At 46.5% G+C, this 15,866-nt stretch overlaps 1 protein-coding gene and 1 pseudogene across 7 annotated transcripts in view; one reads left to right on the plus strand and one right to left on the minus strand.

The window, feature by feature from the left end:
- Nucleotides 1-15,866, minus strand: part of L3MBTL1 (L3MBTL histone methyl-lysine binding protein 1) — a 38,192-nt gene that overhangs the window by 18,636 nt on the left and 3,690 nt on the right. For all 7 annotated transcript variants that reach the window (XM_050806451.1, XM_050806452.1, XM_050806454.1 and 4 more), the window contains 4 exons: nt 3,533-3,621; nt 2,911-3,015; nt 1,866-2,001; nt 1,392-1,483 (listed from right to left, as the gene is read on the minus strand). In XM_050806451.1, the coding sequence (XP_050662408.1) occupies nt 1,392-1,483; nt 1,866-2,001; nt 2,911-3,015; nt 3,533-3,621 (422 nt within the window). The remainder of the gene's footprint in view (nt 1-1,391; nt 1,484-1,865; nt 2,002-2,910; nt 3,016-3,532; nt 3,622-15,866) is intronic.
- On the plus strand, nt 9,402-9,730 carry LOC126963881 (transmembrane protein 14C-like; annotated as a pseudogene).

Below are 15,866 nucleotides of genomic sequence, written 5' to 3' on the forward strand. Positions count from 1 at the left end.
CACAATGCTAGTCAATGGTGGGGCCACTATTTAAACAGTTTGGATTAGAAGTCGGCATTTGTTGTCACAACAGCAGATGGGACCCCACCTGTCACCTGGGAACTTGCAAGTATGAACTCTGGGGCTGGACTGGGGTGGGGGAGTAACTGTCTCTGCCTGAAGAGCATGGTGGAGGCCCGGGCCCATGGGGACTCTAGACATGCAATATGGTTGTTTTTTTTTTAGACACAGGGTCTCACTCTGTTGCCCAGGCTGGGGTGCAGTGGTACAATCACAGCTTGCTGTAGCCTTGAATTCCTGGGCTCAAACAATCCTCCCACCTCAGCTAGCTACTGTAGTAGCTAGGACTACAGGCACGTGCCACCATGCCCAGCTAATTTAATGACATTTTTTATATAGATAGGGTCTCACTATGTTGCCTGCGCTGGTCTCAAACTCCTAGGCTCAAGTGATCCTCCCGCCTCAGCCTCCCAAAGTACTGGAATTACAGGTGTGAGCCACCGCACCCAGCCAGTATGATATATATATATATACACACACACAAACATACACTTTTCTTTTTTGAGATGGAGTTTCGTACTTGTTGCTGAGACCGGAGAGCAATGGCGCGATCTTGGCTCACTGCAACTTCCGCCTCCCAGGTTCAAGCGATTCTCCTGCCTCAGCCTCCTGAGTAGCTGGGATTACAGATGCCCAACACCATGCCCAGCTCATTTTTTCTATTTTTAGTAGAGACGGGGTTTCACCATGTTGGCCAGGCTGGTGTTGAACTCCTGACCTCAGGTGATCCACCTGCCTCAGTCTCCCAAAGTGCTGGGATTACGGGCATGAGCCACCGTGCCCGACCCAGTATAATATTTTTAATGGGGGCTCCCTATATATCCTAGGCCTTTTGGTTGGGATTATGTGAGATACTTTAACTGCTGGATAAGCTGCCAGCTGCCTTGAACAGAGGAAAGGACAAGGGATGAATTGTTGGAAATAAATGGAGGAATCTCAATGTTGGGCAAAAGGAAGAAAAAAGAAGCTCCCAGAATAGAGGCATTGACCTTACACCAAAGAACTGCAGAGCAAACCAAAGCAAGAATACATGAGCAATGATATCTCAGTGCTCAGACTAGGGTAGTGGGTCAGGGGCTCCAAGGGGATGTGAGGACAGGATATCTGCAGTAGCAAAGGAGGGAAGGAAGTCGGGAAAAACCTATAACCAGCTTCCCATCCCTGGCCCTGGACCCTGCCCAGCTGTGCCCCTCCCCATCTAATATGAGAGATCAGAACAAAGCTGAAAGAACCAGTAGATTAACTTCCTTCTGATGAGTCAGATACCCTGGGCCAGCTGCAGTGACTCTGGGACTTGGGGGTGACATCCACTCTCACTCAGGGGCACTCACGTGGCTCTGGCTCACAAACAGGTGCTTGGGGGCAGCCTGAGCTCTTGTGCTGCGCAGGTACTGGCTCCAGCTGAACTCCTCCTCCTTGTAACCTAGGCCCCTCGAGGGGGATGAACAGAGCGCCGTGCAGAGTCTGGGCCACGGCGAGGGCACCCCACAGTGAAGCAGCAGAATCAGGCATGCCTGAGGACCACCCTCCCCCAGCCCTCAAGAACTTGCCCAGGGATCCCCCTCTACTGAAGCAGGACACGACTTGAGCGGACACTCAAACGGCAAGTGCAAAGCGGAAGTCCTAGGGCTCCTGGTCAACTTGGTCCCAGGGTAGAGTCATCAGGATGCGATGAAGAGAGGCTGACTTTGGAACAGCGTACAGGGTCAGAAAACAAACGAGTTGGAAGCCAGGGGACCCAAGGGGAAGAAGCAAAGGGTCTGAGGACTCACTGCCTCACTGTGACCAACCCAGCTAGGCCTTACCTTTGGGAGGCTGCAGCTTGTGCCCCGTCTTCTCAAACCAGCCAGCAGGGTGAATGTCAGGGGAGTTGGCATTGACCCAGAAGTCATGGCACTCAGAATACCCATCAAAGTGCAGGCGTAGGCGATAGCCACATACCTGGCCCCATGAGGGGAATCAGGGACTCCAATGTCAGGAGATGCCCCACTCCCCATCTCCCTCACCTCTCCTGGCCCAGTCTGGTGTCTCAGAAGCTCTAATGCTAGCAGGTTCCCCAACCCCACCTTTCTTTCCTCCCAGGTGTACCCCATCCTGTCCTATTCTGCAGTGAGGACAATTTGTGTACTCATGAGCCCTGAGTTCTGGATACAAGGGAGGTGGACCCTATGAGAGTCTCCTACCCTTTTGAGCCCTGGACAGAATTCTGAGGGCAGCCACCAAGGCTCAGGACTGCTGAAGGCTCCTGATGACTGTTCCCTCTGCTACCTTCTCTCACTGCTCCCCACTCACACTCTGCTTCCACTCTTGCTGAGCTAATAGCAATTCCTTGAGGGTAGCAGTCTGTTCCATGCCCCAGGGCTTTTGCCCACTTTGCTCCTTCTGCCTGGAGCTCCCTCCTTATTCACAACTTCTCTCTCAAGACTCTGCAAAGGAGGCCCTTCCTCTATGCTTTTCCTGCTCCTCAGACAGATCTGATCCAGCTGTGCCTCCCAGCTCAAGTCTGCTGCCACCCCCATGGCATGTCACTGATATGTTTATTTGGCTGATTCCCCAGACAACTGTGAGCTCCTAGAGGACAAGGACCTTGTTTGACTCACGCCAACATCCCTGGCCCTCGGGATCTCCTCAAGCTTTCGCAGAGTGGACAGTATACGTTCATCCAGTAATAGGACTGACCCATGACACTCCATGTGGTTTTTTTAAGCTTTCTGTGTATTCCAACTTAATCCCCTGCTAGATTGTGTGTGCTCTGAGGGGAGGGAGGTGTTTCCTTCTATGTCCCCAGCAAGATCCATCAATCTACACTGAGAGACATCATCAGAAAGGTGGTACCAAACCCCAGCTCACCTCAGCCACAGTGAGGATGAAGTACATGGACGGGTGTTGAGGGTCAATGCCTTCCAACTTCATGCCCAGTTTGAAGCCATTCTTGTTGTGAGTGACTGCCTGGGACTGTCAACGCACAGAGTGGAGAGGACCCAGCTTCCATCCAGCCTTATCCTTGCCTAGTGGGCTTGGGGTGAAGGAGCTGCCTTTAGGCCCCACCCGCCTGGTATTTCCAAAGGGGCAACTTATTTGGGGATCGTTACTTCAGGGATCTAGAGAGAGAGAGAATATCTCCCAGGTCCCTTGAAAAATGTGGGTGAGTCAGGGCTGGACTCACCAAGGGCTCCCTCTCACCAAAGTCATGGAAAGATCAATGCTGAATCGAGTAGAAGTCACCAGAACTCAAAAGTCTGCAGGCCCAGTGATGGGTGAGCCTAGCTTCCACCTCTCTATTTCTTCCCACCCTGCCAGCCCCTTATGGCGGGCCCTTTTCCACTCTGGGCCCCTAAACAGTCTCTCCCTTTCCATTCTGCCAGTCCACTGAGGCATGCCTGACACAGAAAACGCCAGAAGGCCTAAGTTTGGTGGTGTGTCCCTGGACTGGGAAGACAAGCTCTCCCTAGGGGGAAATTGTCCAACTCACGTCCTGGAAGAGGCTGACTGGGGCAGTAATGGCCTTCTGCTCCTCTAGGTAGGATTCCCACGACCAGCCTTCCTTCTTCTCACCTGTTGCTGTGGAAAGGGGACAGACAGGCTAACTCCTGGGCTGCTCCTGATGTATGACCTTCTTCAGCTTCCCCTGACGAAGCTCTACCTTCATCCCCAAAACAAACCTTTGTCTGCATTTACATGTACCCTCTGGTCCCACCCACCATGATGGTGCCAGACACAGGGGGCTGGGGGAAGGTTTGGTCTCAAGTGAGGCTAAACCAAATTCTGCCCGTCACTTCCCCCCTGCCCCCTCAGGCCACTGTCAGCAGAACTACTCTGGATCATTCAGCAACTGACTGAAGTTTCAAAGTCTCGGCCACAGAGGGACCCTGTCCTCTGACATGACAAAGCTGAGTGACAAGTCGTGTGCCAGAGAACTTAGTCATAATGCCATCTAAACTCACAAGGAAAGGAGAGGAAAAAAAGAAATGAGAGGGAAAATAAGAAAATAGGAAGAAGTGGAACAGTTGGGAGAAATAAGAAACATGGTTGGGCATGGTGGCTCATGGCTGTAATCCCAGCACTTTGGGAGGCTGAGGCAGGTGAATCACTTTGAGGTCAAGAGTTTGAGACCAGCCTGGACAACATGGTGAAACCCTGTCTCCACTAAAAATACAAAAATTAGTTGGGCGTGGTGGTACATGCCTGTAATCCCACCTACTCGGGAGGCTGAGGCAGGAGAATTGCTTGAACCTGGGAGGCAGAAATTGCAGTGAGCTGAGATCGCACCACTGCACTCCTGCCTGGGCGACAGGGTGAGACTCCGTCTCAAAAAACAAACAAAAAACCAAAAATTATCCAGGCGTGGTGGCATACACCTGTAGTCCCAACCACTTTGGAGGTTGAGGCAGAATTGCTTGAACCCGGGAGGTGGAGGCTGCAGTGAGCTGAGAACATGCGGCTGCACTCCAGTCTGGGTGACAGAGGGAGCCCCCGTCTCAAAAAAAAAAAAAACAAAAAAAACCGACTTTTTAAATTCTTCTTCCCCTGAACACTTACAGAGACTTACACAAATGTGCATATGTGTGCTTGGTGGGCGCCCCCCAGAGTGGATACACTGAATTCCACAGCCCTCCCAGACACACAGCCTATGTGCACACACATATACTCACACACATACACTATGGTCAGGGCCTAAGCCCAGGTCCTGTCCATGCCTCCAAGTCTCAGGGTCCTGGGGAGGGAGATGAACCCCCCTGCAGCACCTTCAATCTAACCTGAGGTGGAGTCCTAGCCTCTAACAGAGGACAAACACCCTTTAAAGGCTAGAATAGCCAGTCACATGTAGGTTGACCAGATCAGCATGAACTGTCTCCAGCTGAAGGCTACAGACAACTAAAGAGGTAACAACTCACAAGAATCAATTCATATCCCTTAGGTAAATGGCTCCAGCTTCTTCTAGAAACTTCTACACTTCTATTTTGTCATCTGTGAAATGCAGATATCCACCATACAGGATCACTATGATGATTAAGTCAGATCTATGTATAAAAGATCCTTATGAAATACAGAATGCTGTATTTCTGTTACCAGTGCTTCCTGGGTCTTCACTAAGTCTGTAGGACTGGATTGTAGCTTTGCTTTTCTCTGCTTCTCTTGGCTACTGCCCTGGATAATTCAGGCTTGGAGTGGTCTGTCTCTCAGGAAGATGTTTTTTTCCCCTTTTTGCTTTAGTTGGGACCTAAATGGCTAGAGGCACCTGTTTTTGTTTTTTTGTTTGTTTGTTTTGTTTTGAGACACAGTCTCACTCTGTCGCCCAGGCTGGAGTGCAGTGGTGCAATCTCAGCTCACTGCAGCTTCTGCCTCCCAGGTTCAAGCAATTCTCCTACCTCAGCCTCCGAGTAGGGATTACAGGTGCCCACCACTACGTGCGGCTATTTTAAAAATCTTTAGTAGAGACTGGGTTTCACCACGTTGGACAGGCTGGTCTCAAACTCCTGACCTCAGGTGATCCACCTGCCTTGGCCTCCCAAAGTGTTGGGATTACAGGTGTGAACCACCGCACTTGGCCTAGAAGCACCTGTCTTGCAGCTGCCTAAATTCCTCAGTCACTGTACCAAACCTTGAGATCTCAACTGCCTGATCCAGTTGGGCCACAGAAGGTATTTTGTTCATCAACGGATCAAGCAAGCTACCAAACTCTCAGGGACCTATGTGGACACCAATCTGCAGCTCATCTCTTCTGGCTATCCTTTGTCCTGAGTAAAACCTGGATTGTCCCTTAGAACATATCACCTACTATATTCCCTCAAGAAACCCTCCAGCTCTCCACTCAGTCTTCATCCATTCTTACTGAGTAGGGAAAAGAGAAGAGAGAGTAGACTTCAGGATGCCATCATCCTGCTGTTTCTTGCCACTGGGATTCCACATCACCATGCATATGACAAGACGTCTTCACTTTTCCCAAATTTCTTCTACTATGACAGAACCCTTCCCAACAGTCATTTCTTCCTCCCTGGATGACTTTCTTCTTTTTGCCTCACTCTTCCCAAACCATAACATCAGTTAAGGGGCTGACTACCTGCCGGATTTCATGTCTCGGGCACCTCTGCTGCTCTTTGGTGCTTCAATTCTCAGTTTGCTTCCCTTTACCCATACTCCAGAGGCCAAGCTCTGAGACCCCCATGCCACAGCAGACACCTCTGACAGCACCCTCTATCTGCCATTATCTCTTACCACTGGTCCCCTGAAGATGTCCCTCCCTGGGTCTGTACTACCTTCATATTCACTCACTAGTCACAACACTTACCAAGCGTACATTCTTCAGTTTACCATTATGCACCTCTTCATTTGACCTTAGCCATTCCTTTTACCATTTAGTGGTTAAACCTGTGTGCCATGTCTGGTACTAGACATTGGGGGTACAGAGATGCCTGAAACACTTCATGTACATGGTCTCCTTGAATCCTCATAATGCCCTGAGATGACAGAGAGGGCTCATAGTAACCCCTTTCACAGGTGAGGACAGACATTCAATATAATCCACTGGAAAGAGGCCTGACCACCAAATCCTTCAGCAATTACTAGATTCCTTCCCTGACCAAGCCCCCAGCCAAATTCAGTTTCCTGCCTCCTTTTTCTATTGGTAAACAATGGGCTGAGCCCTTAGGCACATCCCCAAACCCAAGTAAGTCCCAAGGCTCCTGTGTATAGTTGTACAATCTGTGCACTGTATATAGGTGCCCAGCCAAGGGAGTGAACGGGGCTGAAATCCAGCCGGGACTTTCTACCAAGCCAAGTGGCTGACTCTATTGTGAAGAAAGGTTGCCCTTTTCTAACTGGTCTGCCCAGGAGAAGTACTTTTTTTTTTTTCTTTTTTCTTTTTTTTTTTTTTGAGACGGAATCTCACTCTATCGCCCAGGCTGGAGTGCAGTGGCCAGATCTCGGCTCACTGCAAGCTCCACCTCCCAGGTTCACGCCATTCTCCTTCCTCAGCCTCCTGTGTAGCTGGGACTACAGGCGCCGCCACCATGCCCGGGCAATTTTTGTATTTTTAGTAGAGACGGGGTTTCACCGTGTTAGCCAGGATGGTCTCGATCTCCTGACCCCGTGATCTGCCCGCCTCGGCCTCCCAAAGTGCTGGGATTACAGGCGTGAGCCATTGTGCCCGGCCGAGAAGTACTTTTTTTTATAACTTGTACAAAGGTACCATATTGGCTAGCGGTGGCAATGATCCTCTCTCCAGTTCCAGAAATGCTCCTTTGTTTATTCCTGCTTCCTTAGACCAGATGCTCTTGGATAGCACTTTCTTTGGCAAGCTCAGCCTGATCTAAAATGAAACTTGTAACTTCTCTGCCAAAGCCTGTAGCCCTTTCGGTATTCGTTACCCTAGTCAATGGCACCACCGTCCATTCATCCAGTCACGCAAGCCAGAAACTTGGAAGTGATCATTTATGCCTGTTTTTTTTTTTTTAACTCCCCAGGATCCTTACGTTCTACTGATTCCAACTCCTAGGTATCTCTTGGATCTATATCAATCTCTCCACATTTACTGTCCTTGCTTTGAACCTAGTCCAAAAGCCTCTTAACTGGTCTCTGCCTCACCCTTATTCTACTGCCAGAATACATATCAAATAAAAAACCTGTTTATTTTCTTTGCTTTAGGTTCCATGGCTTCTCATTTCCAACCCAAAACCCAAAAATCTAAACACCTTTCCACACCACACACAGTGCCAGCGAACTAGCTACTCCCCATCAGGCCAGCTTCATCATGCATTTCCATGCCCCTGTATGTCTGTGCCTTTGCATAGGCTGATACTTCTGCTTTAAAATCCCACCCCCGCCTTGTTCCATTATCCTATCTTTTTCACATCCTTCAAGACGTAGCCATAGTTCCAGCACCTAGCACAAGACTTTACATAAAATAGATGCAAAACAAATGCTTGTTAAATGACCATACGGATGGATGGATGGATGGATGAATGGATGGATGGATGAAATATCATCCCATCTACCCCATGGAGCCTTTCTATACTCCAGCAGGCAGAGTTTATTCTGTGACAGCCCCTTGTATTTACATACCTCACACATAACACTTTTTATATGGTTACATAATAATCTGTTGACATATCTATTTCTGCAACTAGATTATGAGCTCATTAAGTGCTAGTACTGTTTTGCTTACTCTGAACTCTTAGCATCTAGCCCACTATCTGGTACATAGGAGGCACTTAGTATTTGTTAAATAAGAGAACAATGATGGAAATAACTACATATCAAAAACCGAGATGCAGCCAAAGCAATATTTAGAGGAAAATGACAGCCTTAAATAAACATATTAGAAAAGGAGGATGGCGGCCAGGCGCGGTGGCTCAAGCCTGTAATCCCTGCACTTTGGGAGGCCGAGACGGGCGGATCACGAGGTCGTGAGATTGAGACCATCCTGGCTAACACGGTGAAACCCCGTCTCTACTAAAAAGTACAAAAAATCAGCCGGGCATGGTGGCAGGCGCCTGTAGTCCCAGCCACTCGGAAGGCTGAGGCAGGAGAATGGTGTAAACCCGGGAGGCGGAGCTTGCAGTGAGCTGAGATCTGGCCACTGCACTCCAGCCTGGGTGACAGAGCGAGACTCCGTCTCAAAAAAATAAATAAATAAATAAAAGAAAAGGAGGATGGCTAAAATTAATGAAATTTAAAAATCAAAATAAATCTGTCTCATGAAGTTAGAAAAGTAAAATTAACCCAAAGAAAATGGAAATAAAAATTTTTAAAGACAAATAAAATTAGTACATTTCTGGAAAGACTGATTAATAAACAAAGACAGACTCTGGGAGGCTGAGGTGGGAGGATTGCTTAAGGCCAGGAGTTCCAGACCAGCCTGGGGGCAACATAGTGATATCCTGTTTCTATTTTTTTTTTTTTTTTTGAGATGGAGTCTCACTCTGTCACCCAGGTTGGAGTGTGGTGGCGCAATCTCAGCTCACTGCAACCTCCGCCTCCTGGGTTCAAGTGATTCTCCTGCCTCAGCCTCCCGAGTAGCTGGGATTATAGGCATGCGCCACCATGCCCAGCTAATTTTTTGTATTTTTCTTCTCTCCACTTCCAGAAATGTAGAGATGGGGTTTTACCATATTGGCCAGGCTGGTCTTGAACTCCTAACCTCAGGCGATTTGTCCACTTTGGCCTCCCCTGTTTCTATCTTTGAAAAAAGTTAAAAATAAAAAGAAAATAAGAGAAATTTAAAAATGTCCTACAGATACTAAAAGGATAAGGGGATCTTGCTGACCAGTGCAGACCTTCAGGCGAGCAGTCCAAGTGCAGGCCTGCTATAGTCTCCTGTCTGCACAGGTGAGAAGAGAACAATGTCGCAGGATACCGGTCCACAAGTGCCTTTGCACTGGTTTGGCTGTTGGCTAGGCAGCACTGGTTGCCTCTGGAGGGATCACTGACTATGCAAAAGCAGGTAGAATGCCATTCCTCTCTGGGGGTTTAACAGGCCTGGGTGCTTATCAGCTTTCAGGATCCAAGGGATGCTTGGGTTTTCCTAGCTACATCTGAGACCTTGGCTGGCATTATGGGAATGAGATTCTACCACTCTGGAAAATTTATGTCTCCAGGTTTAATTGCAGGTACCAGTTTGCTGATGGTTGCCAAGCTGGGAATCGGTACGTTGAACAAACCCCATCAGTAGTAGTCATTTCCCAGCTTGGACTCTTGAAGAATTAAAAATCTCCAAACTTCCACTATTTTCAAGGTATTAACAGAAATAAGTGCAGCATTTTTGCATATTCTGACATTTTACTTCATTTATTATTATTATTATTTTGAGACAGGGTCTCATTCTGTCACCCAGGCTGGAGTGCAGTGGCAGATCTCGGCTCACTGAAACCTCCGTTTCCCAGGTTCTAGTGATTCTCCTGCCTCAATCTCCTGAGTAGCTGGGATCACAGGTGTGCTCCACCATGCCCAGCTAATTTTTTTTTTTTTTTTTGTATTCTTATTAGCGATGGGGTTCACCATGTTGACCAGGCTGGTCTCAAACTCCTGAGCTCAAGTGATCCACCTGCCTTGGCCTACTAAAGTGCTGGGGTTACAGAGGTGAGCTACCAGGCCCGGCTATCTGACACTTTACTTTAGAAAAGAAAGGACACTATTGGCCAGGCGCAGTGGCTCATGCCTATAATCCTAGCACTTTGGGAGGCCAAGGCAGACGGATAGCTTGAGATCACGAGTTTGGGCTAGCCTGGGCAACATGGCGGAACCCTGTCTCTACAAAAATACAAAAATTAGCCAGGCATGGTGGTGTGCGCCTGTAGTCCCAACTAATCAGAAGGCTAAGGAGGGAGGATGGCTTGAGCCTTACAGGCAGAGGTCACAGTGAGCGGACATCGCACCACTGCAGTCCAGCCTGGGTGATCAAGCCAGATCTTGTCTCAAAAAAAAAAAAGACACCAAACTTAGCAGGGAAAAACTCAGTCACCATTACAACCCCACAGATACCCTAATACAGTTTAATTCTTGTGTATTGATGTTATATCTTCTTTCTGTATCATTTTTTTGAGACAGAGTTTTGCTCTGTCACCCAGACAGGAGTGCAGTGGCACGATCTCAGTTCACTGCAACTTCCGCCTCACAGGTTCAAGCGATTCTCCTGCCTCAGCCTCCTGAGTAGCTGGGACAACAGGGGCATGCCACCATGCCTGGCTGATTGTTGTATTTTTAGTAGAGATGGGGTTTCACCATGTTGGCCAGGATGGTCTCGATCTCCTGACCTCGTGATCCACCCACCTCGGCCTCCCAAAGTGCTGGGATTATAGGTGTGAGTCACTGCAGCTGGCCTCTTTATCTTATAGGTGAAATCTCAAGGAATAAAATGTTAGGTGGCAACAATGGGGGCTCTGAAACCTCATGCTGTGCTCAGAGGAACAGTGTGAAAAAAATATCTTATGATATTTAGGATATCTGTTCTTTCGCTCATCTTAGGGCACAGAGCTACTTTGAAATTATGTTAAATGGAGTATCAATGAAAATAAAGTTTACTATAAATAAAAAAGGGGAGCCAGGTGCAGTGGTGTATGCCTGCAGTTCCAGAACTCAGAAGGCTGAGGCAGGAGGATCACTTGCACTCAGGAGTTGAAGGCCAGTCTGGGCAACATAGTAAGATCCTGTCTCTAAAAATAATGATAAAAAATAAAATAATTAAAAGGGGGTATTATGAATTTTCCACCCTTTTGATGACTTCCTTTACTTAATCACCTAGTCTCATGCTTACCTCTACACACTAGTGAAACTGCTCTCTTCAGTTACTAAGGTCAAAATCAATGACCTATTCTTATTCTTCAACCCTTGATCTTCATGTGCTGCCCACCACCCATTTCATCTTGTCATTTCTTTCTTACCCACTCTCTTCGTTCTATTCTTCTTCCTCCTCCTGCCTCAACCCTGCTCCTCAATGGTGCAAACCTAGAAACGAACACAGTACTTCCCTCCCACCTTCTTTCCTTTCTTCTCATTCCCTCAGGAAGCTTCTTCAGCATACTATCAGTTACTTCAGTACAGATAATTCAAAAATTAATGGTTCTAGTCAGACCTTTTGCTACAATGTCTACAGAAAAGACAGAAAATGTAAAGGGAAGAACAGAATGCCAAGATTCAAGAAGAACCAATTAATTACAAGCAGTCCTCAGGGTACTACTATGTGCTGGGTCTTTTTGCTCTCAATTTGCTACAGAGATATTTGTGTGTTTGCCTCTCTCCTATAGAACATGGTTAGCCAGTTCATAATCAGTTCATTTTAAGACACTGAAAGTTTAACCAAGAGTCCGATATTTATGTTTAACATGTGCCTTATAGGGATCTACGCCTGGGAACACCAAACGGAAGAGGCTGGACTCCAAAATGTTATAGTCTATTGTTTACCTGGTGTCAGCCATTAAAATTACCTTTGGTTTCTAGGAAGTATAAATGGACCCTTTTTGAAAATGTAATGAAAGTCATGGACAACTCACATAAACAAGTCACAGAATTTTGCATGTAAACTTAGATTAAGGACCACAGTTAAGTCAGTGTTGCTTTAAGTGGCATACTGATCCATGTCTGGTACTGAATTACACACTCATATTCTCAACTTGCTCACCAACTCCATATGGCAGTCCTTGTATTTCAATATAAAATCTGTTTTTCACACCCAATTTAAAAATGGGCAAGGATCTGAATAGACATTTCTCCAAAGAAAATATATAAATGGCAAATAAGCACATGTAAACATGCTAACATCATTAGCCATCAGGGAAATGCAAATCAAAACCACAATGAGATACCACTTGATAACCTCTAGAATGACCATAATAAAAAAGATAATAACAAGCATTGGTAAAGATGGGGATAAACTGGAATCCTCATATACTGCTGGTGAGAATGTATAATGGTACAGACACTTTGAAAAACAGTGTGACAGTTCCTCAAAAGGCTAAACATGGAGTTACCATATGGCTGAACAATTCCGCCCCTAAGTATATACCCAAGAAAAATGAGTCCATATGTCCACACAAAAACTTGTATACAAATGTTCATACTGGCATTATTCATAATAGCGCAAAAGTAGAAGCAACCCATATGTCCATCAACTGATGAATAAACAAAGTGTGGTATGCCCATACAATGGAATATTATTCAGCAATAAAAGAAGCACATACAGCCTAAAATATGTAAACCTTGAAAACACTGTGCTAAGTGAAGAGCCAGGCATAAAAAACCACAATATGTAATTCCATTTACATGAAATGTCCAAAATAGGCAAATCTGGTATACAGAAAGCAGATTGCTGGTGGCCTAGGACTGGAGGGAGTTTAGGGGGAATGATGGCTAATAGATATGGGACTTCTTTTGGGAGTGATGGAAATGTTTTAAAATTTATTGTGGTGATGATGGTTACAGAACTCTGTGAGTAAACAAACAAAACAAAAAACCCACTGAATTGTATACTTCAAATGGATGAATTGTATGGTGTGTGAATTATATCTCAATAAAGCTATTAAGAACCGGTACCTTATAAAAATGTACGGAAAAAGCACTAATCATTAAAAAATTGACAAATTGGGCATCACCAAAATGAATTTTCTGTTCCTTAAAAGACACCATTTAAAAAAAACAAAAACAAAAAAAAACCAAGAGCAGGTTGCCTGTAGTCCCAGTTACTCAGAAGGCTCAGGTAGAAGGATCCCTTGAGCCCAGGAGTTTGAGGCTACAACGTGCTATGACTGTATTGTGAATCGCCACTGTACTTCAGCCTTGGCAATACAGCAAGACCTCGTCTCTTTTTCTTTTCTTTTTTTTTTTGAGACAGAGTTTCACTCTTGTTGCCTAGGCTGGAGTGCAATAGCATGATCTCGACTCACTGCAATCTCTGCCTCCCGGGTTCAAGCGATTCTCCTGCCTCAGACTCCTGAGTAGCTGGGATTATAGGCATGCGCCACCATGCCCGGCTAATTTTGTATTTTTAGTAGAGATGGGGTTTCTCCATGTTGGTCAGGCTGGTCTCGAACTCCCGACCTCAGGTGATCCGCCCGCCTCGGCCTCCCAAAGTGCTGGGATTACAGGAGTGAGCCACCGAGCCCAGCTTTTTTTTTTTTTTTTTTTTTTGAGTCAGGGTTTTGTTCTGTCACACAGGGTGGAGTGCAGTGGTGCACTCTCGGCTCACTGCAACCTCTGCCTCCTGGGTTCAAGCGATTTTCCAGCCCCAGCCTCCTGAGTAGCTGGGACCACAGATGCTCACCACCATGCCCAGCTAATATTTGTATTTTTTGCAGAGACAGGGTTTTACCATGTTGCCCAAGCTGGTCTCGAATTCCTGAGCTCAAGTGATCCACCCACCTCAGCCTCCCAAAGTACTGGGATTATAGGCACCATGCCTAGCCTTAAAGCGTATTGTTTTTTTTCTTTTATTCCCCCAAGACAGAGTCTTGCTCTGTTGCCTAGGCTGGAGTGCAGTGGCGCAATCTCAGCTCACTGCAACCTCCTCCTCTTGGGTTCAGGCAATTCTCCTGCCTCAGCCTCCCGAGTAGCTGACATTAGAGGAGTGAGCCACCACTCCTGGCTTTTTTTTTTTTTTTCCTGTATTTTTAGTAGAGATGGGGTTTCACCATGTTGGCCAGGCTGGTCTCAAACTCCTGACCTCATGATCTGCCCGCCTCGGCCTCTCAAAGTGATGGGATTACAGGCATGAGCCACCGTGCCCGGCCTTAAAGTGTATTATTTATCATACCTTTATTGTAGGTATGGATAGGAAAAAACACAGTATCTATAGGGTTTAGTACTATCCATGGTTTCAAGCATCCACTGGGGCTCCTGGAATATATTCCCTGCAGATAAAAGGGGACTACTATAACTGTCACCACAATCAGAATATCTATGAACGACTAAGTAAGCTTTAGAAACTTGCAATGGTGTGTGTTAGAAAATGATCATTTACGAAACATGGTTATCAAAAAGGAGAAGACCTATGAGAGAGAAGGCCCAAATGGGCACACAAGTCACACGGTTTTAACTCTTAAACTATTGGAGCACTCAGTCAGCTCTAGGTATGTCAGGTCTGCGTCACATGAATTGAAAAGCTGGCCATCAAACTGCCAAATAGAGTATAGATCCAACATAGATACAAGAAACTCAAGCAATCCCAACCTCCATTCCTACCCCCTGGATTCTTTTGTCAGAAGACTCTGAAAATGAGTAGAAAACATTTCAGTCATAGATGCAAACTTCTGTCTACTGATAGAGTTTCTTTCCTTGGAAAACAAAACAAAAAAAAAGCACTGGGGGAAATGTCACACTACTATTGACAGTTGAGGCGGTGAGTAGTGCGCATCCAAAGATAACTTCGCACTGGTCAACAGGACTTCGCTGAAAGAATGCTGATTTACGAATCTATTTATCTAAGCAAGATAGAGCAGTTGAGCCAACAGTAGTTAACACACTGCTTCTTTCCTCTGCATAAGTCTTAAGAGGCCATAAACCAAAGCGAGCTAAACCTTTGCCTTCTGATATGAATACCATAGGTGAGACACAACAGTGAAATTCTGGTTTGGTTACAATGGGCAGAAGTTGGAAGAGGCACTATAAAGTTCAGAGCCCTGGATGCAGATTGGGCTCCTCCAGCTGGTACTGGATCCATCAAGGCAGGATAATGTCCTAAGAAATGACCTCATCTGTCTGGTTCTCTGTAGGACGGGAAAGACAGTGACTGAGGCAACTAAGCCATAGTCCAAGAGAAACCACCAACATACAAATCATCCATTCCTCCACTGAACAAACACTGATTGAGAACCTATTCCATACCAGACTCTAGCTAAGCACCAGGGATACAATGATTAATAAAACAGATACAAGAACCAAGTGCAATGGCCCATGCCTATAATCCCTGCTACTCAGGAGGTTGGGGCAGGAGGATCCCTTGAGCCCAGGAATCCAAGGCTCTAGTGTGTCTGTGAATAGCCCTACACACCAGCTTGGGCAATAGAGTGAAACTCCACCTCTTAAATCCAAAATAAAAATTAAGAAAAACGCTGGGTGCCTTGGCTCACGCCTGTAATCCCACCACTTGAGAGGCTGAGGTGGGCAGATAACCTGAGGTCAAGAGTTCGAGACCAGGCCAGGCACGTTGGCTCACACCTGTAATCCCAGCACTTTGGGAGGCTGAGGCGGGCGGATCATGAGGTCAGGAGATTGAGACCTTCCTGGCTAACACAGTGAAACCCCATCTCTACTAAAAATACAAAAAATTAGCCAGGCGTGGTGGCAGGCACCTGTAGTTCCAGCTACTTGGGAGGCTG

This window comes from Macaca thibetana, chromosome 10, assembly GCF_024542745.1.
Source record: "Macaca thibetana thibetana isolate TM-01 chromosome 10, ASM2454274v1, whole genome shotgun sequence".
Taxonomy (NCBI): domain Eukaryota; kingdom Metazoa; phylum Chordata; class Mammalia; order Primates; family Cercopithecidae; genus Macaca; species Macaca thibetana.